Source organism: Crinia signifera, chromosome 5 (genome assembly GCF_055691185.1).
Source record: "Crinia signifera chromosome 5, ASM5569118v1, whole genome shotgun sequence".
Taxonomy (NCBI): Eukaryota; Metazoa; Chordata; class Amphibia; order Anura; family Myobatrachidae; genus Crinia; species Crinia signifera.
The window spans coordinates 150014464-150039706 of NC_139221.1; the positions used below are offsets into that span (position 1 = coordinate 150014464).

At 46.6% G+C, this 25243-nt stretch overlaps 1 protein-coding gene across 1 annotated transcript in view; it reads right to left on the reverse strand.

The window, feature by feature from the left end:
• LPCAT1 (lysophosphatidylcholine acyltransferase 1) overlaps positions 1-19109 on the reverse strand; it is a 121631-nt gene extending 102522 nt beyond the window's left edge. Inside the window, exon 1 of the mRNA XM_083188115.1 lies at positions 18065-19109. Coding sequence (XP_083044241.1) covers positions 18065-18193 — 129 coding nt within the window. The 5' untranslated portion in view covers positions 18194-19109. The remainder of the gene's footprint in view (positions 1-18064) is intronic.
• Between the last annotated feature and the right edge of the window lie 6134 nt (positions 19110-25243).

Sequence of the window (25243 nt, forward strand, 5' to 3'; positions counted from 1 at the left end):
CAAATTGCTGAAAAGACTGCCATGATAGAAACGTGCCAGAACACAGTGTATTGCAGCTTGCGGCTGCATAAATTCAATCTAGTCATGATCACTGTGACCATTTTTCAACGTTGAAAATCACCTACAATGGGAATATGAGCATCAGAAATGGACCATGTAACAATGGAAGAAGGTTGCAGGTGGTACCAGAACGCAATATGGTAAATAGGCAACCCAGTGTAAAAGGTGCTATATGGGCCCTTTTCATCAGATACTGAGGCATCAGGCGGAGTTATTGGATGAAAACAGCCCAAAATCGGTCCCGTGTACATCAAAACGGAGCTGGGGATAATCACTCCTGCAACAAGGATCCATCGGATCCCACAGCAGGGAATGGGATCATATGCGATGGATCGGCTGTGATTTTTCCCCTCGGAGTAGTCACAGTAGTTGATGGAGGCTTAAGCAGTTTGATGTGGGCAATGCTCTGATGAGAAAGCATAAGTCGTGACATTTATGTGGATTTTACTTTAATGCATTAAGTACACACCTCTCCTGTCATCGGGAAACTATTTCCTGATGACAGTGGCTTCTTGTAGTAGGATAAAACAGCCTGCCACACTGCAAAAAAAAAAAAAATTTATTTAGTATTTGAGGAATATAAATTTCAAGGTGTTGACTTGGTCTCCAAATTCCCCAGATCACATTCCAATCAGGCATCTGTGGTATGTGCTTGAGAAATAAATGCCAAGTCTGGAGGCCTTACCTTACAACTAATACCCCATTCACACCACAAATGCTGAGGTCACACCCAAGATTAGGACACAGGTCCATTCCAGGAGGTACCCTGGCATATCAGCGGCGCAACGTCAAGGAGCAGGGAGGAGATACATTGGTGCCAGATACAATAGGACAGCTTCAGATGGAAGTCATGCCTCAACAGGCCATAGCTGTTTTGGTAGCAGGAGAAGGACCTATAAAATATCAGCATGTTATGGCTGAGCGGCATATGTAACAAGGGAACTGCTAGGACTGAATTATCGATAAGTAGGACTACAAGATACGTTAACTAAAAAAATAATAGAACTAAAATTTTTCAGTGCTCCACTGCTCTTCAATCATATATATTATATTGTTTTCTTACCTCTATGGCATATATTCAACGCCCTTAAGGTGCACTATGACGGCAATCAGTGCTGATAGCCTGCCCCTCCGTTCACTCACCATTTTCACCTCGCTGGTTCTTTTCAGTGAAGTCATCAAAATGGCAGGGCTCGCCCCAAAATGCAGTGGGCTCGCTGCATTTGTGGTGAACCTCCCCGTTTAGGGGATTTCCCCAGAACATTGAATACAGCGAACGAGGGGGTTGGACGGCGAGGATGGCTTAGTTTTGTAGATCCTCGTTGCACAAAGCCCCTCGCTGGCGGCATTAAATACCGCCCTATATCTGTCTATTATTCGCTTCAGTTTGATATATTTTTGTTTGATTCCAATTCTAAAAAGGGAATGGAATATGCTGGTGATATAAAGGAAGAACTGCATGGGTTTTCAAAGATGGATGGTGCTAGCATGAACACTAATACACACTTGAAGCTCATATCACACCTTTAGGACACTGCCCTAATGTGAACGGATGCAGATTAAAAAGATGAATGTGCAGTTATTTCATTATTGGGCCAATATATATCAGTGTATAAATCCACCAGTCAGCTACACTCTGCTTGAGCATAGCAGCCTACTGCAATGGGGTAAAAGAAGCTTCTTGATTGGGGGATGGGAGTGGTAGAGGGAAGAGACACTTACAGTATTAATTATAAGATATACAGTTATTTCAGATGGATCCTGTAAGCTCAGTAAAGCACAAGCTTGACTATATATTACATGTCAAGAACAGGATTAACCTGTTATTTTATTTCTAGTGTTCCCTCTAGGCTGTTTTAGCAGGGCGCGGCACCCTGCCCTATTTTTAAAGGGCAAATTGCGCCCTGCCCTTTTAGCAGCGCCTTGCTAAAACAGCCGGCCCGGGACTGTCCCCTCCACTGCATGCGGTGTCACTGCCAATGCAAACAGGCAAGTAGAGATTGGGGGAAGGAGCCCAGCAACTCCATAGGGGCTGGGCCCACCCCCCCAGTGACGGTGGTGCCCGCCCCCCACAGTGACGGTGGTGGCCGGGCCAGCCCCTGACATCAGCGGGCCTGCTCACATTAATTCTGCGCCACCGCCACCTCCCAATACAGTGACTTTGGCGGCCGGGGGAGCCGGTTCGCAGTGGCTGTTCCGGGCCAGCTGGAATAGCTGACAGCCGATCTCAGCAGGGGGAATCAGTGGCGTGTCGGCACGGCAAGGGGGTACCTGGAAGAGCTGACAGTCTCCGTTGATAATGACTGTCAGCTCTTCCCAGTGCCCCTTGCCGCGCTGACACGCCACTCCTCAGCGGCGTATCAGCATGGTGTTATTCCCTCTGCTGACAGCTGCTCAGCAGGGCCGGACCGGCATCTGCTCTGACTGCGTGCAGAGAGAGACAGCCCCGTGCTAAGCAGTTTGCGGGGCGGCACAGCTCAGCCAGCTGTAGGGATTTTCTTTATTTAAAATACAGCGGCCAATTGTAGCACGGGTGCCAGAAGCCGGGGCCAGTGATTGGCTACCAGGCTCACAGGCTGGCGCCATATTTCAAACGGCAACTGGGCAGTCATCCATCCAGTGGTGGGAGAAGAGCGTTCTCGGCTTCTCACCTCAATAAGGTGGCAGCAGGGGCAGTGAGTATTACTGGGCAACTGCATATGTGTATCTGCTGGGGGCATTGTACCTGCCTGTGTGCCACTGCTGGGGGCATTGTACCTGCCTGTGTGCCACTGCTGGGGGCATTTTACCAGCGTGTGTGCCACTGCTGGGGGCATTGTACCAGTGTGTGTGTGTGCCACTGCTGGGGGCATTGTACCAGTGTGTGTGTGTGTGCCACTGCTGGGGGCATTTTGTGCAGGGCGCTACTGGTGGCATTTTGTCTAGTTCGCTACTGTGGGGGGGGGGGGTTAAAAAATGTGTTGCTTTGAAGTGCCCTCCCGATTGAAAAAATGTGCTTGCTCGGTAGTCAGCACCCTGCCCTAAACAAATCCTAGAGTGAACACTAATTTCCATGTAGCAGTTTCCTGGTAAATGCAAAATACAAAATGAGTATTGAATGTACTTCTGTTGATGATTAAGTGTACCAGTTATTTTTAAAAAGCAATATATGAATAGATAATATTTGAGGAAAATCTAAATGCAGTAAAACAGCTTAATTGTCAAAATAGACTAGTAACAGATTTCGGTACTTGTGTAGTTTCACGGCGCCAGCATGCGGGGCTGTAAACTCCATGCCAATGTGGATAGTTGGTACCCCCACTATCCACGTTGACATGGAGTTTATTTTAGATAGCGTGAGTTGATTAGATAGCGTGGCGAGCCACCAAGCCCGTAGCTTCAGCTTTCAAGGGCGCCGTGAAAGTACACAAGTACCCAGATTTCTTCTTTGAAAAACAAGCTCCATAACGAAGCACTGAAGACAACATAACCTCAATGAGCTGCAGCCAATTTACCAACAGTCAAAATACCGACAACCATTGGCAGACATTCAAAATACCAACACATTCAAACTGTAGATATATCAAAAAAGTCAAATGAGTTTTCATAATTTTTCTTTGAAAGCAAATTGTTCTTACTTCACAATCCAAGTGGGCATAGAGTTAGATTATAATATCTCCCATCTCGACCACTCCGCTCTGCACAAGATCTGCGTCTCTCTTCTGCACGGATCACCAGCTCCCATTCACTATTACAGGACTTTCATCGGGCTGCTCCCATCCTATGGAATGCCCTTCCACGCACAATAAGACTCTCCAATAGCCTCCAAACATTCAAGCGTTCCCTGAAAACTCACCTCTTCAGGCAAGCCTATAATGTTTAAGTTCTACATGCATAACCCTCTGAGGCACTTATGTATTATATAGCTACCCTTCTGGACTTGTAACTTGGTGGGACTGCTATGGTATTACTGGTGCCTGTCCTTGTGTTTCCCCCTATATCCATATAGATTGTAAGCTTGCAGCAGGGCCCTCCTACCTCAAAGTCTGTATGTTGTTACCCAGTTTGTTTTATCACTGTCTACTATTGTAAAGCGCAACGGAATCTGCTGCGCTATATAAGAACCTGTAAATAAATAAATAAATAATAGTGTGCCAAGCGCAGTGAGACACTGTGCTGGATTCATGGCGTGCACAGTGGTTCACTTATACTTTGTCCATGTCAACATAGAGACCAAATAACCATGTTGACATTTTAAGACATCAACATTTGAAAAGTAGCAATTTTGACCATGTCGGCATAATTAATGTAGGTATCTTGACAGTCTGTTTTAAATGTCGTGAAATGACACTGAACCAACATCAGCAAGTGTTTACTGATGCACCATACGGCCAAATTTGTGTGGCCCGTCTTAAAATAACTAGAATGTATATTTGGGAGCATCAAAACCATATTTTAATACAGATGGAGCCGCTCTCATAAGAGCGGCTCCCGGCTCAACTACCGCCATGCACCGTCCAGTGAGATGCACGTTCGCCTCATTCTCGGCAATGATGCGGAGATGCTTGCGCATCGCCGTCCTGTCGGCTCCGCCAGCTATAGCTATATGGTGAGCTGACGGAAACACAGAGAGCAGGGCCATCTGTATTATTATAATAAATAGGACTATATTTAATAAAGATATGGCTCACATCCAGCATTTTAGCTCAAGAAAGCCATACTTGTGTATTTAATTACAAGAAAATGATGCAGAAATCGCTTACTCTACCCCTTTACATTCCTGCGGCCCCCAGTAGACATAATGTGGGCTGTGCAGGAACGTTATTTATATAGATGACAGAAGCTAAGCAATGCCATCTCCAGCCCTTGCAATGAAGGGATGTCCCAGCAGAGAGATTTCAAACATCTTTCACATTTGCAAAAATGTTTGCATGGTCTGTGCATGCAACAATCAGCACTTAAATATAAAAATGGAGGAAAAAAAAAAAAAAGCACTTCACTTTGTGTTTTTCAAATGTTCCTCCTTTACTACAGAGAATTTGAAGGATGACTGGAAACTTTTGCATGCCACACAACTTTTGTGCGGTCAGCTAAGATTTTTGGGGAACAAAATAAAATATATAAAATTTTAAAAAATGCAGAAATGTTACTTCAACAATAGAGTCTGTAACGATCAGATCAGGTGATCGATCAAATTAACGTATGCCTCCTGTTATGATTATCTGTCCGGTCAATGTATGTCTGATATTGGTGTAATAGTTATGTCTCCTGTGAGTATTGGAATCAGGACATGTCTTGTATGTAAACTGTAGGTGACTCTGGTTTGAGTTTGAGGCCTGTATCCCCTCAGTGTGACATCTGTGGACTCCTCCAGAGTTAGGATGTAAGATAAGATCTGAGCCCCTCATAAACCATGGTCCAGGAGAAGAGGTTAGAGTTTGTCCCCTTCCTTCACATCTCTTATCAGTGGGTCTGCTATGCAAGGAAGGAGGATCAATCACTTTGAAAACAGCAGACTGTAGAAAGTACATTGCCAGGGACCTTCAACACTCCTTCAGCATGGAAAGAGTGGAATCCCAAGGGTGGGAGGGATGAGGGAGTCTGCAAGGTATAACTAAGACCTTTCTCCCTATAGTCAGTGTCACTACCTGGGGGTCTAGCAATCAGGCTGTAGGCGACGAGAGATTTCTTGTGGAGGACCCCCCCACGTCAGGATCTGTATTTAAGTGTAAGATAGGTTCTGTCATTTTTTTTCTTTTTTATTTTATCTCTGAAATTTGCATTTAATCATTGTGTGTACTTTTAAAATCACTGTAAAATCTTGTAACTATTTTCTAAAGCTCTGTAGTATTTCTAGGAATAAATAATACATTCTCAGTTCTGGTTCTGTGTTCCTAAGACTCATTAGCCTCGGAAGAGAAAGGCTGGAAAACGTTACCATTGTTATCTTGTATTGTGTGGTCGGGGGCAAGCCAAGCCGCCCCTTGCGCAGTTTCAGGCGCTAAAATCAGGTTTTGGCTGGTGGCAGTGTACCTCAAGGAAAGGACCCGAGTGTCCTGAGTGAACCCCAGTCACGGCCGGCGCTGCTCAGATTGACGTATCGGAGCAGGCGACCGGTGGGTCCGTGACATTTGGTGGCAAGCGGTGGGGTGGAGAATTAATTTTTCTCTTTAAGAACTTAAGTGAGTGTGGGTAGAATTTTGTGAGAAATACCCACATCACCAGAATCAGAACTCAGAGCTTTACTATAGTTTTAAAAGTCACACAGTGAGTGCAATTTCTGTTCCCCTCCCTTCTCTTGTTTTCTTTACTATCATTTTATTTGACAAGTGTGAGACTCAGGATGTCTGATTACCGGATGATGAGACGTGATGATCTGGCGATTATATGTGTACGGAGGGACATCCCTTGGTCTGGCCTGAGTAAAGAACTGATGATAAAGGCACTCATGGAAGCCGATCGGGTTCTAGCTGCTGGAGGAAGCCAGTCCAGGGACACTCCTACTCCAAGGGCTCAGTTGGCACAAGACAACACAAGTGATGCCCCGCCAGGGTCAGATGCATCTGCTGGCAACAGTGAGTCTACACTGCAGAGTTACCTTCATACTGCTGTCAGGCAAATGAAGGACCTGGACCCCACAATGGCCGTGCAGCTAATGCAGCATTACCAGGCAACTGCTGACAGAGAAGCTGCAGAGCGCCAGTCTGCAGCCGACAGAGAGGCTGAGCAGCGCAGAGCCGAGCTAGAGGTTGAGCAGCGCAGAGCCGAGCTAGAGGCTGAGCAGCGCAGAGCCGAGCTAGAGGCTGAGCAGCGCAGAGCCGAGCTAGAGGCTGAGCAGCGCAGAGCCGAGCGAGAGGCTGCAGAGCGTCAGGCGGAGCGTGAGTACCAGTTGGAACTGGTGAGGCTCAGCGGCCAGAGCGCTGTTGGTAACCCGGGTAGGAAAAAGCCCCGGCATGACCAATTTCCCGTGCTGGAGAAAGATGGTGACCTGGATACTTTCTTCAGGAGTTTCGAAAAGACTTGCCGGCAGTTTGCACTGGACCCCAGTGAATGGGCAAGTTATTTAACCCCTGGGCTGAGGGGAAAGGCTTTGGATGCATTTGCTGACCTTCCCCAGGAGCTGGATGGAGATTATACTGCCATAAAGAAAGCCTTGCTACAGCGTTTCAACATCACCCCTGAGGCATACCGACAGAAGTTCAGAGACTTAAAGCGCAGCCCCTCTGATACCTATGGGGGCCTGTTAGCACAACTGTCAACCCTATTGCATCAGTGGGTCGAGGGCTTGCAAGTAAAGGACTATGATAAATTGAAGGACCTATTTCTGCAAGAGCAGTTCATCGCACTCTGCCCAGCTGAGGTTAAAGAGTGGGTCCTGGACCGGAATCCCAAATCAGCAGAAAAGGCTGCCACCCTGGCAGACCAATACACCAGCACCAGGGCTTCTGTGGCAAAGAAGACCTGGGGGACGCCCGGGCAAGTCAGCTGGAGAGAGCGGAGACCCGGAGACTCGCCCCAGCAGCCCTCTTCAACTAAACCAGCAGCCGCTGCATTTGTTGGGGGGGTGGGGGGACAACCTGTTTTGGCAACCAGCCGCAGGTGTTTTATTTGCGATGAAGTGGGGCACTTCCGTTCCCGTTGCCCCAAGAGGAACTCTCCTGTGGGGGGCCCAGCCGTGAAACCTATGCCTGCCGTCCTGTGTGTAGGAGGACCCCAGGAGAGACCCCGGGACAATCTACAACCAGTCCAGGTAGGACAAAGGGTGGCGCTTGGGCTATTGGACTCAGGTGCAGATCTGACTCTCATAGATTCAGCATTGGTGGGCCCAGAGAACATCATCCCAGGAAAGACTATTGCTGTACGGGGGGTGAGTGGGGTCCACCCTGATGTTCCTATGGCCAGGGTATACCTTGATTGGGGGGTTGGAAGAGGCATCCGTGATGTTGGGGTGCTGGACAATCTACCTGCCGGTGTGCTTTTGGGGACTGATCTTGGAAAGATGCACACTGCCTATGTCAATGAAAGTGATGTTGGTACTGACTCTGTGTTACTAGCTAACCCTTCTGTCCCTCAGGCGACCCCTGCTGAGCTTTACAATCGTAATGTAAATGTATGTGAGGTTGCAGATTTGTGTTTAGCAGAACCTAACCCTTTGCAAATGTACAGGGGGGAAGTGGGTCACAATGCCTGTACTAAGGTAGAATTATGTGATGTATCGTTACCAGATAATGTTGCGAAAGCACCAGTATCAGGGGTTGTACAGAATACTGAGCCAATCTCTGTGTTAGCAGTTCAGACAAGGAGAGCTGCAGCCCAGAACAGCTGTGATTTAACCCCTGCCTGTGTGGAAGGGGACTCCCTGGAAGTGGATACCCCTCCACCCCCCTCCCCTCCTGTAGAAGTCTCCAGTTCAGATGCTGTCCTAGAGGAGGGGGGGGGCTTGCCTGCCTTGTTTCCCCACACTGATCAGCTGCTCAGAAGTGAGGCATTCAAAGCAGAACAGCAGACCGATCCCAGCTTGGCCGCTCTCAGAGAGCAAGCCAAGGAGGTCCCAACGGGGAATGGCTCAGTCAGAGTTTATGTAGAAAATGGGCTGTTATATCGTGAGCCACCTTCCTCAGAGGACCCTGAAGATGAAGGTCCTAACAGGCAGCTGGTGGTTCCACAGGCTTATAGGGAAGGGTTAATGAAAATAGCTCATGAAATTCCCTTAGGCGGACATATGAATCCGAAAAGAACTCAAGCTCGTTTGAGGCCCAATTTTTTCTGGCCTAACATGGGGAACGATGTACCTAATTACTGTCGCTCCTGCCATGCCTGCCAGTTAGCTGGGAAGCCCGGTGACCAAGGCCGAGCACCTCTCATTTCATTACCACTTATCGCAGAACCCTTTGAGCGGGTTGGTGTAGATCTTGTGGGGCCCCTCGCTATCCCCAGCAGCTCAGGGAAACAATACATTCTCACTGTGGTGGACTACGCCACGAGGTACCCTGAAGCTGTAGCACTCTCCTCCATCCGCGCAGACAAAGTGGCGGATGCGCTCATATCCATTTTCTCCAGGGTGGGGTTCCCAAAGGAGATGCTAACTGACCAGGGTACTCAGTTCATGTCCAAGCTCATGCAGAGTCTCTGTAAGAGGATGCAGGTGGATCACCTAATCACCTCTGCCTATCACCCCCAAACGAACAGCCTCTGCGAACGCTTCAATGGTACCCTAAAACAGATGTTGAGGGTCTTTGTGGAGTCCCAGGGAAGGGACTGGGAAAGGTTCTTGCCGCACCTCCTGTTTGCATACCGGGAGGTGCCTCAGGAATCAACGGGCTTCTCCCCCTTTGAACTCCTGTATGGGCGCCGTGCACGTGGACCCCTGGATTTGATTAGACAGGAGTGGGAGGGGAAGTTGGTCACCCCGGAAACATCCGTGGTGCACTATGTGGTGCAATTCAGGGAGAAAATGCAGTTCCTAATGGAAATGGCACAGAGCAACCTGAAGGCTGCACAGACCAAGCAAAAACAATGGTACGACCGACAGGCTAGAGAGCGTATCTTTGAGGTGGGGCAAAAGGTATTGGCTCTGGTTCCCATGAGACAGAACAAGCTGCAGGCTGCCTGGGAGGGTCCCTACACTGTAATACAACGTATCAAGGATGTTAATTACATTGTGGAAAAAGGGGAGGGACGTAAGAGGCAGAAGATGTATCATGTCAACATGCTCAAACCTTATCACTAAAGGGGGGCTTGTGTGTTTGCTGTGTGTAGTTTGCCTGAGAATGAGCAAGGAATTGACCCCCTGATGGATTTAGCAGCTGCTGCTAAGGAGGGGCGATCCCTATCTGATGCCCACTTCAGTGATAAACTGACAGAGGCACAGCGAGCACAGCTCACTGACACACTGCAGCCCTACAAGTCCCATTTCACAGGGAAGCCTGGAAAAACACACTTGGTAACTCATCATGTAAACACAGGTAGTCAGACCCCCCTCAGGCAGCCAGCATACCGGGCTTCTCCTGAGGTGCTGGAAGCCATGAAGAGGGAAATTGATGAAATGCTGCAGCTGGGGGTGATTCAACGGTCTCACAGTGCTTGGGCTGCCCCAGTTGTACTGGTCCCAAAGAAGTGTGGGGGCACCCGCTTCTGTGTAGACTATAGAAGGTTAAATGATGCCACTGTGTTCGATGCCTATCCCATGCCCAGGATAGATGAACTGTTAGATCAGCTGGCCCAGGCACGTTACATCACTGTCATGGATCTGAGTAGAGGATACTGGCAGATCCCACTGTCACCGGAGGCCCGTGAGCGGTCTGCATTTATCACACCATTCGGCCTGTTTGAGTTTCTGGTCATGCCCTTTGGAATGAAAAATGCACCTGCGTCCTTTCAGCGCCTGGTTAATGACCTGCTGGAAGGCCAGGAGACACATGCCGTCGCCTACCTGGATGACATTGCGGTGTTCAGTCAGACCTGGGAAGAGCACCTGATCCATCTGAACAGTGTGTTAAGTAAAATCACGGGGGCCGGGTTGACGATTAAACCAGAGAAATGCCAGCTTGGGCTGGGTGAGGTACACTACCTGGGGCACTGTGTTGGAGGTGGTACCCTTCGCCCAGAGTTAAGCAAAGTAGAGGCTATAACGGAGTGGCCCACTCCCACAACCAAAAAACAGGTCATGTCCTTCCTAGGTACTGCTGGGTATTACCGAAAATTTGTACCCCACTACAGCACTCTAGCAAAACCACTGACAGACTTAACCAAAAAGAAGTTGCCCCAGGTGGTCAATTGGACAAAGGAATGTGAGGGGGCATTTTTGGCGCTGAAGTCCGCATTAGCTAAGTCACCTGTGCTGCAGGCCCCAGATTTCCAAAAGAAGTTTGTAGTGCAGACTGATGCTTCCAATTATGGGCTAGGTGCTGTGCTCAGCCAAGTCAATGAGAAAGGAGAGGAGCATCCCATCCTGTTCTTAAGTAAGAAATTGCTTCCCAGAGAAGTAGCCTATGCCACCGTGGAGAAGGAGTGTTTGGCGATTGTGGGCTCTCCAAAAACTCCAGCCATATCTGTACGGACGTGACTTTTTAATAATTACAGATCACAACCCATTGGTATTTCTGAATAGAGTTGCCGGAGATAATGGTAAACTGCTAAGATGGAGTCTCATACTGCAGCAGTACACTTTTACCATCCAGCACAAAAAGGGTGCCCACCACAGTAATGCGGATGGACTCTCACGGCGAGGAAGTGAATAGCGCACTGAGGAGATGGTGACGTGGGTCACCACCTCTGTGCGCCATTTTAAAAGGGGGAGGTGTAACGATCAGATCAGGTGATCGATCAAATTAACGTATGCCTCCTGTTATGATTATCTGTCCGGTCAATGTATGTCTGATATTGGTGTAATAGTTATGTCTCCTGTGAGTATTGGAATCAGGACATGTCTTGTATGTAAACTGTAGGTGACCCTGGTTTGAGTTTGAGGCCTGTATCCCCTCAGTGTGACATCTGTGGACTCCTCCAGAGTTAGGATGTAAGATAAGATCTGAGCCCCTCATAAACCATGGTCCAGGAGAAGAGGTTAGAGTTTGTCCCCTTCCTTCACATCTCTTATCAGTGGGTCTGCTATGCAAGGAAGGAGGATCAATCACTTTGAAAACAGCAGACTGTAGAAAGTACATTGCCAGGGACCTTCAACACTCCTTCAGCATGGAAAGAGTGGAATCCCAAGGGTGGGAGGGATGAGGGAGTCTGCAAGGTATAACTAAGACCTTTCTCCCTATAGTCAGTGTCACTACCTGGGGGTCTAGCAATCAGGCTGTAGGCGACGAGAGATTTCTTGTGGAGGACCCCCCCACGTCAGGATCTGTATTTAAGTGTAAGATAGGTTCTGTCATTTTTTTTCTTTTTATTTTATCTCTGAAATTTGCATTTAATCATTGTGTGTACTTTTAAAATCACTGTAAAATCTTGTAACTATTTTCTAAAGCTCTGTAGTATTTCTAGGAATAAATAATACATTCTCAGTTCTGGTTCTGTGTTCCTAAGACTCATTAGCCTCGGAAGAGAAAGGCTGGAAAACGTTACCATTGTTATCTTGTATTGTGTGGTCGGGGGCGAGCCAAGCCGCCCCTTGCGCAGTTTCAGGCGCTAAAATCAGGTTTTGGCTGGTGGCAGTGTACCTCAAGGAAAGGACCCGAGTGTCCTGAGTGAACCCCAGTCACGGCCGGCGCTGCTCAGATTGACGTATCGGAGCAGGCGACCGGTGGGTCCGTGACAGAGTCCTATTGTATATATGTATGTATCATGTTTACCAAAACTATGCGGAACTTTAGTGACAAGTACTTTAAACAAACATGTAATATAATGACTAGTTTTGAACTGAATTGAACATGAAACAACTGGTACAACGTGGTACAGTGTGCTGAAACTGAAATCTAAATGACAATACAGGTTGAGTACCCCTTAAAATGTTCGGGACCAGGAGAATTTTAGATAACTGATTATTCTGTATTTCAGAATATTTTAATATTTCAATGATGTATTTTGAAGTATGTTGCATTTATGCTGTATAAACACATATTTTATTCGTTCAAAACAGTACAAAAATTTTGTTTTATATCTCAGGTACTGAATTTGAATGCCAAGCAATCATGGTCTTGCACATATATAGTGCTACTTACATATCATTCCCTCAGTAGTGCTGTTTAGCAAAAAAAAAAATGTCACTTTCTGGAATGTAAGGGTTTCGGAATAATTCGGATAAGGGATACTCAACCTTTATTATAAATCAGACAGGATTTACCCTGCTACCCCACCTAAATTGAAGGAGGCATACACAGGTAGGCATGACTAGATCTTGACTACATGTTGTAGTTAGATCACAAGTGTTCTCACCAGAAAACACTGGACAGCCCATAGACATTGCTACGTGTAATGGTAAATGTTGTACTGATACTCAGGGCACTAATTCTGCTGCTGCCCTAGTTAAACAACCATACGGTCACCATTATTAACCAGTGGGTATAGTGTGCAAAGTAGTTAGGTGTATGGACCATAGGCGCTCAGAATGATGAGAATCTATGGTCCACACACCTAACTACTCTGCACACATCGCTATGTGTGTATGGGTAATCTAGCAACTGGGAAGCACAGGGGCGATTTCCCTAGCCTGAATCACTCAGCATGCAGGCTAGCAGTAATTGCCCCATGTGTACAGGGCTTTACTTTCTCTGCAGATGTTATACTCTTTTCAGACCACACTCTCGACCCAGGTTATTGTTGGATCATTAAGTCACCAATATGGGTCAAGGTGCAGTGTAAAAGCTCCACCCCAGGTTGAGCAAACCCGGCATTTCACCCTACTGAGGAGGCAGAACTGTCAGTTTCAAGTGCAGCCTCCTTGCATTACCCCATAATACTCCAACCCTGTGTGATGGGTCGCTCCTGGGACAGACTTGGCATTTGCGGTATGAAAGGGGTATTACATTTGCCTTACCTGAAGTGCAACATAGTTTTGTCCACTTGGGAAAATTTTTGCATTTGCGAATCAGGCCCAAAGTGTCCAAAATACAAAAAGTATTACATTACATCTTTTAGTTGGAAAAGAGGATTTTTAAATCATAAAGTTGTTTAAGAAGCAGACTGTGGCCCAGAGGTACTCCCCTCAGGTCTCCTAATTAGAAATCTGTAGTGGAGCAACAGAGTTTATAAGTAACTTGTAACTCCAATTACTGTAGGCTCATAACTGGTAGTGACCACAAACAGAGCCATCTTCATCTTAGGCTGTTTGCTAGACACTATTACTCCTTACACACCGCACCTCAGACCCAGGTTGGTGACATGTTGACCCAGGTCGAGGTGTGGTGTGAAAGTACAAAAGCTTATAGGATATAAGTACCAAAGCTTATAGGTTATTAGAAAGAGTTTAAACCCAGGTCATTCTCTGTATAATGGACGGCCTGGGTTTAATGTAAAAGCGCCGGACCTGGGTCGCAGCTTGGTCTGACGTAGCTTTGTGGGGTGAAAGAGGTATAAGATATCAATGTGACAGCATGACAAACCCCTGGTTATTCCAACACTGGAATAATTCATTTTCTATTACCCAGAAATCAGCAAGGTCCATAATTAACCTGCTGACAAATTATTTATGATCTAAGGTTATTATGTAACAAACTTGCCTACAGCTGAATTTCGAGAAGAAAACCTCCCACATCTAGTCCACTTCTGTAGAAAAGTGGGACCTCTCCCTCCAAAATGTCCCAGAAGGGAATCCTACTGTACATTGTCAGCAACAACATGTACAGTACATTAACAGATCAGTAAACAGGTACAGGCTCCATAACCTGTCATAATAACATAACTTATGCTGCTTTCAGACCGCAAAACTGGCTTTGACCATGTATTTTAAAACGGGTGTGCCAGCTAAAACCCCTTTCACGCCGCATGTCTTTAAACTGTATTTCAGTGCATTTTTTGTCCTTAAACGGTATTTCAATGCAGTTTTTGTTGCTTCACAACACTGAACCAGTTTTAACACATAGAAAACAGTGGATGAAAAAAAAACTGGGTCTGAAACGGGTAGGACCAGGCTTTATTACCGTTTAGAAATACCAGTTCAATAGAACTGGTAAATTCACTCTGCACCTTTCAGACTGCACTAATTACCATTTTAAAACAGTAAAAAAAACTGCAAAATAACGGGTAAAAAGTGCAGTCTGAAAGGGGCATTTTTGTATGTTACCCAACAGTAATTGTTATGGATTGTTCAGATTATTTTATTCATTTTACATGCATTGCATTCTAAAGAAACTTCAGCCATTATTAGTACAGTATTGCTAAAGCTCGCCTTAAAAATGTAAGTCTGCTACAGCTTTTTGGTGTATTCTAGAAAATGCACCTCTGTTCTAGACACAGGTTACCCATTTTCTGTGCAAATATACTTAAAGGTGCCCATACACGGTACAATTGCGCTTCCGTCACACATCTCATCGCACAGCTCAAAAAGTATGTGCTGAACATACTTGTTGTACTAGATCTCATCACATTGCAAAACCGATGAGATGCGATGCAATATTGTACAGGGGCGGAACTAGACTTTTATTCTAGGAGGGGGGGCGATTTACTCTTGACCCTCCCCCTCCAGTCCTGACCCCTCCCCTTCCCATTCCTGACTAATTAATTAAGATGTATAAAACCAGTCCATACCAGTCCTTAGAACAGCAACCTGCAATCACATGGCATCTGTCATAAAGGCATTCTGGGGTGCAGTGTGTGAGTGTTCTGCACCTGTACTGGCATATACAGCACTGTGCCACATGTACACAGCTACACAATACACAGTCAAACTGGAATATGGCAGGGGACCATGCACACCCAGCGTGGAAGAGACACAATCCGGCCTCCCAGTATAGAAAGGGATCAGGTCTCCGCAGCACGGCCCGGGGTCCGTCTCACATGAGCTTAGCCTTCCCCGGCTCTCTCCTCCTTGCCAGCAGCGGCCAGGTGTCGCCTCCTCCCTTCAGTCACAGCTGCGCTCTCCGGGCGGCAGCAGCAGCACAGGGCGGTGTGTACGCCAGGATCACACAGACGCAGCCAGCTGTCACTGCGCGCCACTTCCTGGAGACTGCTGCTGCTGGGGAGTGACATATGATCCCGGCCAGGGCTGCACACAGGGCGGTGTGTGCACCAGGATCACACATAGATGCGGCCAGGGGCGGATATAGACCTTTCATCTAGAGGGGGGGGGGGGGGGCGACCGCCCAATTCGCCCCCCCCCTTAAATCCGCCCCTGATATTGTATACAATAATTGTACCATGTATGGGCACCTTTCGATTTGCTAGAGTTTTACCACCTCATGTACCGGTTGGAGTATACTCACTATGATCAACAAAAAGCTAAGATACCATCCATAAAAGCAAAATCCTGATTCTCCCTGAGAAGTCTCATCGATATAACACCAACGAAATATTGCAGCAAGCACTAAAGTAGAGAGGCAGTTTTATTTTCTAATAAAAGCAACTTTATAATTAACCTTTTGCTAAGTCCATAGTTATACTGTTAGAACGGGATGCAGTTACAATCCCGGCGGTCAGAATCCTGACACTTTCTCCCTTTGTAGATGTCCACAACACCCATAGAGGGAGAATAAATTAATGTGCCAAGCGCAGTGAGGCACCAGACCCGCTGCGCGGCGAGCCCGCAAGGGAGAGCGATCCACCTCCCCTCCTTGTCGGGATTTCGGCGTCGGAATTTTGAAATATATATATATATATATATATATATATATATATATATATAGAGATACACTCAGTATATAGCAGACCTTGTGTTTTGTTCTGTTGTGCATGTACAAAGTTGTTAAAATAAATCTCTGAGAATTTACTATTAAACACAACAGTTACACGTGGGGTCGAGAATATTCAAAGGATTGCATACATCCGGCCACTCTCATAAATAACTGTAGGCAAGGATACAGCAAAAGTGCTGAGCAAAACAGTACTTTTAAATTTACACTAAAAGCAATCAAGTTAAACAAAATGCCTGCATTTTAAAACACATTTCCTAATTTGTTTCCAGAGCAAATCCAGTTACTTCTGTCATAAATCTGTGCAAATTAAGAAAGTGTTAAACTCTTTAAAAAATAGTCAGTGGCTGTAGCACGTGAGTGAACAGACTAAATTCCATATACAATAAAACATGAATGGGTTTGAAACATTAAAAGTTCAAACAATAATTATTTAAGTTTAAAGGAAACAAATGGTGTCTTGATGTGAAAGGAATTCCTCATTCATGCATAAACAATATGTACACAAATGTCCCTGGGGGGAATTTCAATGTACACAATGCAGATGGAGATGTGAGTGCATACTGAATCAGGCAACGATTGATTTGCATTAATAGCACCAATAATACATTAAATAAATTGTAAGATTATTCTGTTGATTAAGGGTTAAGATAATTGTGTAAACATTGCTTGCATTTTTCACACATACATAACATTTAATGATCAACATACACTACTACAAGACCAATGATCTAAAATGCTACAAAAAAAAAAACTATTTTGGAACAAGCATACGTAACAGAAAGAGTTGACAATTGTTTCATTCATATTGTCTTGTATCAATCCATATAACCATTGAGAGAACAGGCTATGAAGGCAGCCAAGTAAATCTGGAGGTGTAATTATAAAATAAGAGCATCAGACCTACAGCTTTAGGATCCTAAATGGGTCTATTCAATAGCAAGGGGTCTCCATAAAACAGATGTGTTCCTATTTCTCAGTGGTGACTACATAAAAGAGGGGGGTTGGGTCAACAAGAGCAGAGCCTGCCAATTAATGAGCATCACTGCTGAGTAAGGGCAATACTAACTGATGGCTGGTACCCACCAGCTGGGAAAAATCTATATATTTTAATTAAAAGGTTAATATCAGCATCACTATTATACATGTACACACAATCACTTGTATCAAGATGAATCCTACCCAAACTGTTGCTAGTTATTTAGCTTTGTTTACAAGTTTATGTATAAAGATGTGATCCTGTACATAGCACACCTATCACACTATGATCAGCAAGTTGTGTTGGTGACAGTGGATGTCACCACCCATGTTCATAGACTTTACAGGCCTTAAAAGTACAGTAGGAGTGTTGATGCTGAGCATCTTTTGGGAAAAATAAACTAGCACTAGATGTGTTGCTGTAATGTTCTGTAGCAGCTGGTAGGCAGTAGATACACAGCACACACATGTGTTGCTACAATGTTCTGTAGCAGCTGGTAGGCTTCAGATACACAGCACATACATGTGTTGCTACAATGTTATGCAGCAGCTGATAGGCTTAAGATACACAAATTATCTTTGCCCAAATCGACTCCTGCCCACAGTGGTGCTGAGTAGGCTGGGCACAGCCTAAAAGGCCAAAACATGGACAAAGTGGCACTCAGGTGGCAGCACATACACCAGAGCATACACATATGTGCTGGGAAAGGAGCATGTTTGTAGGCACAGACAGACACACACATATTAACACCTACTTTGGCTTTCTGCAGTGGGGTGAAGCGCAGGTCATGCACAAATGGGTTCCTGACCGGCCTGGCCAGCTCCTGCTCCCGGCCAGCTCCTAGCCCCGAGGAGGCACAGCGCCTGTTCCTCATTAGCCTCATGGTGCTCAGTGTGAATGGGCGGCGGGGAGGGCAACAAGATGCTGGCTGTATGTGGAATTCAAATGCAAGAAAAGGAAATTGCAAATCTGAGTAGATCCCAATGTTGCTGCTACTGCTGGTAACAGCCAGAGGTTCCCAGATGGCAGGAGGAGGTGTTGCTGCCAGTCAGGCCGGGGGCAGCGTGATGTGAGAGGCAGGGGGGTGCCGCTCGAGGCTGGAAGATGCCAGCGGCGACTGTGGAGGGAAATGCCGAGATGTCCCCCTTCCTGTTCCTCCTGCGCAGGGGATGCAGCCAGCAGTAATCCGGGCTATGGGAGGATGAGATGCGGGAGGAGGAGGGGGGGAGACGACGGCTACTTAGCAGCGATTAGGAGAATGAGATCAGGGAACAACAACGGAGATGTTACACAAAGCGAGAGGCACGGATGATGCAGCGGGTGGGGGGGATCGGCTGGTCCCCGGGGACCTCACGCCGCCAGGAGAGAAGGATATACAGGCTGGGGACCGGGAGGAGCCGCCGGGTCAGTGTGTCGGAGCTTGCTGTGATCGGGGTTACTAGCAGGCGTGAGGCGGCGGCGGCAGCAGATGATGCGTTACAGCGGCCTCTCCCCCTCCCCTTCTCTCTCCTCTCTCTGCTCGCTTCCTCCGGTAGCAGCCTGCAAGGGGGGAGGGAGGGAGCACACACAGTCACACACACTGTAGGGGTGGAGGCAAAAACCGGTTCCCAGAAACTGTGTAGAGACACAGCGCATATAGGGATGTGACATGTGCCGCTATGATATGATGTGAGAGAATTGCGGACTCTTCCCTGTAACCATCCATGTGCTGGCTCCAGGTTATGTCACCCATAAAATGGGACTATAACCTGCCCACAGAAGTGCAAACCCTCCGCTCCTACATTTAGTTAGATGTCGCAGCTCTGGTTATTTATTCAGAAATTTCTCACTGCTTGGTGCCATATTTTGTCTGCCCCAGGGTTAAAGTGGTTCTGAAGGGGTGAGGGAAACCATTTTACTTGCCACCAACCCCCACCCCATAGGTGGAGCCATAGCCAGGCATTCACCTCATAGGTGGAGCCATAGCCAGGCATTTTGAATGCCGCACAGTACCACAATCGAATTCACATTACACCACATGTAGTGCCCTGATTCATATTACACCACACATTAGTGCCCCTTATTCAAGTTAGACTATGCAGTAGTAGCCCTTACACAAGTTAAGCCACACAGTAGTATCTTTTCTTCCCCAGCTTTCCATCTCTTTCCCCGTGGTGCTTTAAGAGGAGGACCATGTGCAGCCTTCTCTGTTCTCTAGAGGTCTCAGAAAGTAATGCGCATGTGCAAACCTCCCAAAAAAAACTTTCTTCCACAATACCAGTAGTGGTCCTGCCTTCCTCACAAAACTCTGTATGCGTACATATTAAAAACTGGATGCATTGGGTGCTCCCAGGAAAGTGCTTGGCATCCCCATGCCAACGCAGGCGGCTGACATAACCGGATGTCAGCTGCCCGTCCAGTTCTCAGAGCAGGATGACGCAGAGACTGATTTGGATTTGGGAGCACTAGAGTAATCGACGATCGAATGATTTCAGGCCCGTAAGCAACCTGCGAGTGGATTTTTATTGAAAATATCCATTCACAGTACGGTGGGTATATTGGCTGGGGGTGGGCATTCACATGGGCAGTGTTTAAAGGCTCACTAAGCATTGAACGACTGCTGCTTAGTGGTCCAACCAGAATGACTACCATAATGCCCACAGTAGTGACAAATCACATCCTAACCCTCTGTTCAATGCTATTTACCACATCTGCGCCGCTCCTGTCTGTGTGCCCCTTCCCTTTAGAATGTAAGCTCTCTCAAGCAGGGCCCTCTTCCCTCATGTGCTTTCCATCTCTTACTTAAATCATCTTCGATGGCACCAAATCCTGCGGGTTTCTGCCACCCTGATACTTATTTCAGTGTCGTATTGATGCAGCTATGTTTATATATCCTGTACTTGTTCTTTATTGTCTTCAACTATAAGCCACTGGTTGCTGTTTTGCTTATTTGTTTACTCTGTAATTGGGTGCCTTCTTTCTTCTTTGCCATATAAATAATGGATGAAAATAATAATATCTAAAAAGTGCCCTTTATGCATGTAATGCCGACAGTAGTGTTCTTTATACACATCTCTGCCTGTCACTCCAGAAGCTTACTGTTCAAGGCCCTCCACCAGCTCCATGCCTTGTGTCCCTCCAGCAGCTTCTATGTGTCCCTCCAGCCCCTTTACTTAAAACAGTGGTGTTAAAAAAAAAAAAGGAAACCGCTGAGAAGGATCAGACCCAACACATTGCATATGCTAAAAAGCACCCGTCCGACCTCCCCACACCGATCCGACGTGCACCGGTTCGTAGGGGATTGGAATGGGGCGAAATCGGCCCTATTCCGATAAGTGTATGGTCACTTTAAGGCTTCCTTGTTGCTGTAACTCATAAGTGGGCGGTCCTTTTTGTATTAGTGCCAAAGCAACTGAAGGGCTGGTCGTGTGGATGATTGACTTCAGGCAGCCGCCACAGATGTGACATTGTTAGATAAAGCCCAGCATCAGCATCTAATGAACAGGTTGGGCAATCAGTTAATAAATTTCCAGTAAAAACGTAGGTAAATCAGAAAATAATAATTGAACTAGCATTCGGTACCCATTTGGAATTCTAAAGGTTAGTATGTATGTATGTATGTATGTATGTGTGGAGTGTGTAATAAAGTTATAATTTACTATGTGTGTGAGTAATTAATTTGAGTATTGGTTCTGTAGTGGGAAAAGTCCCAGTGGGCCCATAAATGCCTGGTGGTTCTCTTAGTCCCAGCATTCTGGAAGAGGCTTGCTGGGGTTTGTAGTTCTACTACAAAATCCAATAACTTTTATTTAATCTTTTCTTTAACCACTTAATTGCTATCAGTCGGAGACAGCCCCAGGCTTCAGGCCATGGTGCCCTAGAGGGAGGGACCCCTTTATTAGGGGGGTCCCAACTCCCCTAGTGACCTGGTCAGGGCTGAGAAGCCAGGGTGTTCATGATTTGGCCGGTGTAAATTAAGTAAAAAGTTCCCCCATTTGTGGCATGACACTTCTTTCTGTTGGAGCGCCCAACTACCCGGGTAGTGTGAGTAGAGAGGACAGGCAGCTGCTGCAGCAGAATCTCCCTCTCCCTAGCCGAGCTGCTCAGTGCTGAGCAGGGGAGAGAGGCAGCTGCAGCCGCAACCTGACCTATCTCTCTCTGAGCGGGTTTCCTGCTCGCACCCCTGCTAAATTTTTATTTACAGGGGCGTGGCAATGCCCCTCCTGTATGCCACACCCCCTTTTTACCTGTCTATACTCAACCCTGTGCTTGTCTCATTCTCATTTTTCATTGCTCTGTCTTTGCTGTCCTTTACCACTCACTTAAATTACTCCATATATCACTTATTTAAATACAAACTACTCTTTCTCTCCAGAATTGCCAACCTTATCCAACTCCCTCCTGCCTTCTTCACGTTGCTAATGACTATTACCTCACCACTGCCTGCCTAGTGTCTTCTCATTGCAGCAGCAGGAGATGGAGCACAACGGGACAAGAGAAGAGAAGACACCAACTCAGCTGACTTCTGAAAGGGCCTCCCTGGATCCTCGAAAGGGCCTCCCTGGATCCTCGAAAGTATCCTCGAAAGTATAGGTGAGGAGGTCAAGGGAAGGAGGCAAGGAGCTGCCTGCAGCTCATCTCTGCAGAGAGAGCCAGCAGTCAGGCAGTGTGTAATCGTCATCATTATTGAAGCAGCTCTGTAATATTTAAACAAAATATGGTGAGTGAAAGAGCATTCAAATAAACATGCAATAACAATAAAAATCAATAAATCAAAGAAATTGTAATGCTACAGCTATTTTTTGATTTGTTGCGGTGGTAGGACAGAGACTTAAGGTCCATACACACTGGGCGACTTTGCCCAGCGTGTATGGACAGCGATGATAACTATCATCGCTGCGGGGAAAGCCGCTCAGTGCATACACACTGAGCGGCTTTCCCCCTGCCCGATGCTGACGGAGGGGGGAGGAAGGAGTTGCATAGCGGAGCACTATGCAAAGCTGTCCTGAAAGCGGCTCATATGCTGGTTATACCAAGATGGCTTTCCCGGCGATGTTGTGAGAGCGCGCAGTAGCTGAAAGCCGCTCAAACAAGCAAGCAATCACGCACAGGGCATGTGAGCAGCACTTAATAAATTTAAACTAGTTGATTGGAAAAATATATATATATTTTACTGCAATAAATAATAAATACAAAAACAATATACAATGGATACACAATAGATACACAATAACAAAGCTTATATTAAAATAACGCCACAGGATGATGCATGGAGTGTGAATTGGCCCAGGGGATCAAAGGGATATTAGGTGGGTGAGTCACAGGTAAGTGCACTTTACCGGTTTTGGTAGTGACCTTTAGATCCAGGAAATTCCACTTTTTTAACAGACGATGTTGATCCTCACCATTTATCACAATATAATGTAGGTCGTGTGGAGGAAGAGATACACCGTAGGCTTCCGCTTTTCCACTGGTATTATGCCCTAGTGGGCTATATTGGGTTATAACCACTAGGGTGGTCCAGAATGCGGTGTCTGCCAGGAGAAGGAATGTCACTGAGAATGGGGCTTCTGCTCACACGGTCCTCCCACTGTGTTGGCTGGATGGAATAAGCCACTGGGGGATTTTAGGAGCAGTGTCCGCCACACAATAGTAATTTGGTCACAGAGGGGTACCTGGTATCCAAGAGTCCACACTGGGCAAGATGGTATGCGTTTTTGGGGTCCTGGGCGTGAAGGAACAAGGCTGTCCAACTAACGCGTTTCACTGCCAACTGCAGCTTTATCGAAGGTTTTGAGCGACATTCAGCTCCAAGTCGCCCTTTAAGGCCCATACACACTTGAAGATTTTCATTTCAAAAGACTTTGCCAAAATCTTTTATAGATATATCTTTCACCAAAGTAGTGCGTACACACTGAGCTATTTTTCCAAAGAGAAAGAGATTTTCAGGAGGCGAAGATCTTTCCTTATAAATGGGCTGGGTTTCAATTCCAAGGGCTCCATATATACAGTGGGCATATAAATATATGAACATTGGTGGGCTGTGTTGGCGGTAATGGATACATTGCTGGCCTGCGCAATAACAAAATATACATTGGTGGGCAGTGTTGGCATTAATTTATGCATTGCTGGCACAGACCAGCACTGTATACGTTACCACTGCCCACCAATGTTTATATATTTATATGCCCACTGCCACCAATGTATTAAAATGCAAACTTCCCACCTATGTATTTATTTAAATGGCATGCGCGTACTAGACTGGGGGCGCACCCCCCCCCCACGTGCCGTCACCACATCACCTGCCACCCCGTGGAGCGACACGGCCAGCCCTTACCACATCATCAACCGGCCTCTCCCACCCCCCCTTCTTGGAGCCCTGCATCGACGGCTGCATCACCCGCCAGCCCCTTACCTCCCTCGGAGCGATGCGGCCGCATAATTCCCCCATGGAGCAACACGGTGGCCCCATCACCCCACCCCCCCAACCCCCCAGTGGAGCAGGTAAGCGCCGGAGTACCCCACCGCCTAGGGCACTCCTGTGCCCTGCACTGTCCCTGGCCATACCCCATGGAATCAGATGACGACCACAGCAGATGACTTCACACAGCTGGCCACCAATGTTTATGTTTTTATATGCCCACTGCCACCAATGTATTTGTTTAAATGCACCAACAATATATTATAATATTTTATTTTATATATATATATATATATATATATATATATACATATAGGTGCATTTAAATTAATACATTGGTGGCAGAAAAATATAAACATTGGTGGCCAGGGGGGAGGGGCCAGCAGGGTGTTTATCTGGGCAGGGAGCAGTACTCTCTGCTCCGTGTTGAGCAGGGCGGGGGGCGGGGTGAGCCGGGTGTGTAGCCTGGCCGTGGAGCAAGGCTCTGCAGCAGCCGGCCAGCCAGACGGAGCCCGGTGATCAGCAGGGCCACGCGGACCAGCACAGGGTGAGTATGGCAGGGGGGGAGGCAGCAACGTGGTCCTCTGGGCGGAAAGTGGTTAATCTTTCAGCCCGGCAGGCATACACAAACAGCGATGATGGATGAAAAACCAGCAGATGAACCACTTTTCTAGCAATGATGCGGAAGCGCACATCGCTAGTCGGCAATCTCGAGTGCATGCTAACTTTTCCTTACTATTATGGCGCCTCTGGATCTGCTGTTATCTGCGGCTTCTAATGCAGGGTGATCAACAAGAATACTTTTATAGGAACTTCTGTGAATCCCAAAAAGCAGATACTGTATTTTCCAAAGCTGTTCTGTTGTTGATCGCCCATCAGCAGAAGCCGCAGATAACGGTGGATCCGGAGGCACCATAATAGTAAGGTAAATTTAGTGTGCACTCTGTACCACCGCAATACAATACCGCAACAAATAAAAAAATAGCTGTAAAGCCCCATTCACATGGGGCTATTTCAGCCCTAATGACCAGGGATTTTGTCACTGAGCGACCAGCAGCTTCCCCCTGCAGAGAGTCTCATTTTTATCAGCAACCATCTCTGCTCACTGATGAAATCAGGAAACGGAACAATGTATTGCTCATAGATCTAGTACTCCTTGTGTACAGAGCTTAACACTACAATCTCTTTGATTTATTTATTTTTATTTGGTATTGCATGTTTATTTTTAGCGCTCTGTTACACTGGGGGCCCCGAAATATCAGTGTACAGGGCCCCGGACAGAGGATAGCTACCTACATGTCAAGGTAGGTAAGTATTTGTATGGATCGGCGATGGGTGTAATAAAGTTGTAATTTACTGGTACGTCTGTGCTTTTATTTCACTATTTGTATTGCTGTGGAACTACAAGTTCCAGCGGGCACGTCAATACCCCACATGCTGGGACTTGTGGTTCTCCAAGTCCCTGCATGAGGGGGAGGCTTTCTGGGACTCATAGTTCCACAGCAATTCACAATAGTTATTTGTATTCTTACA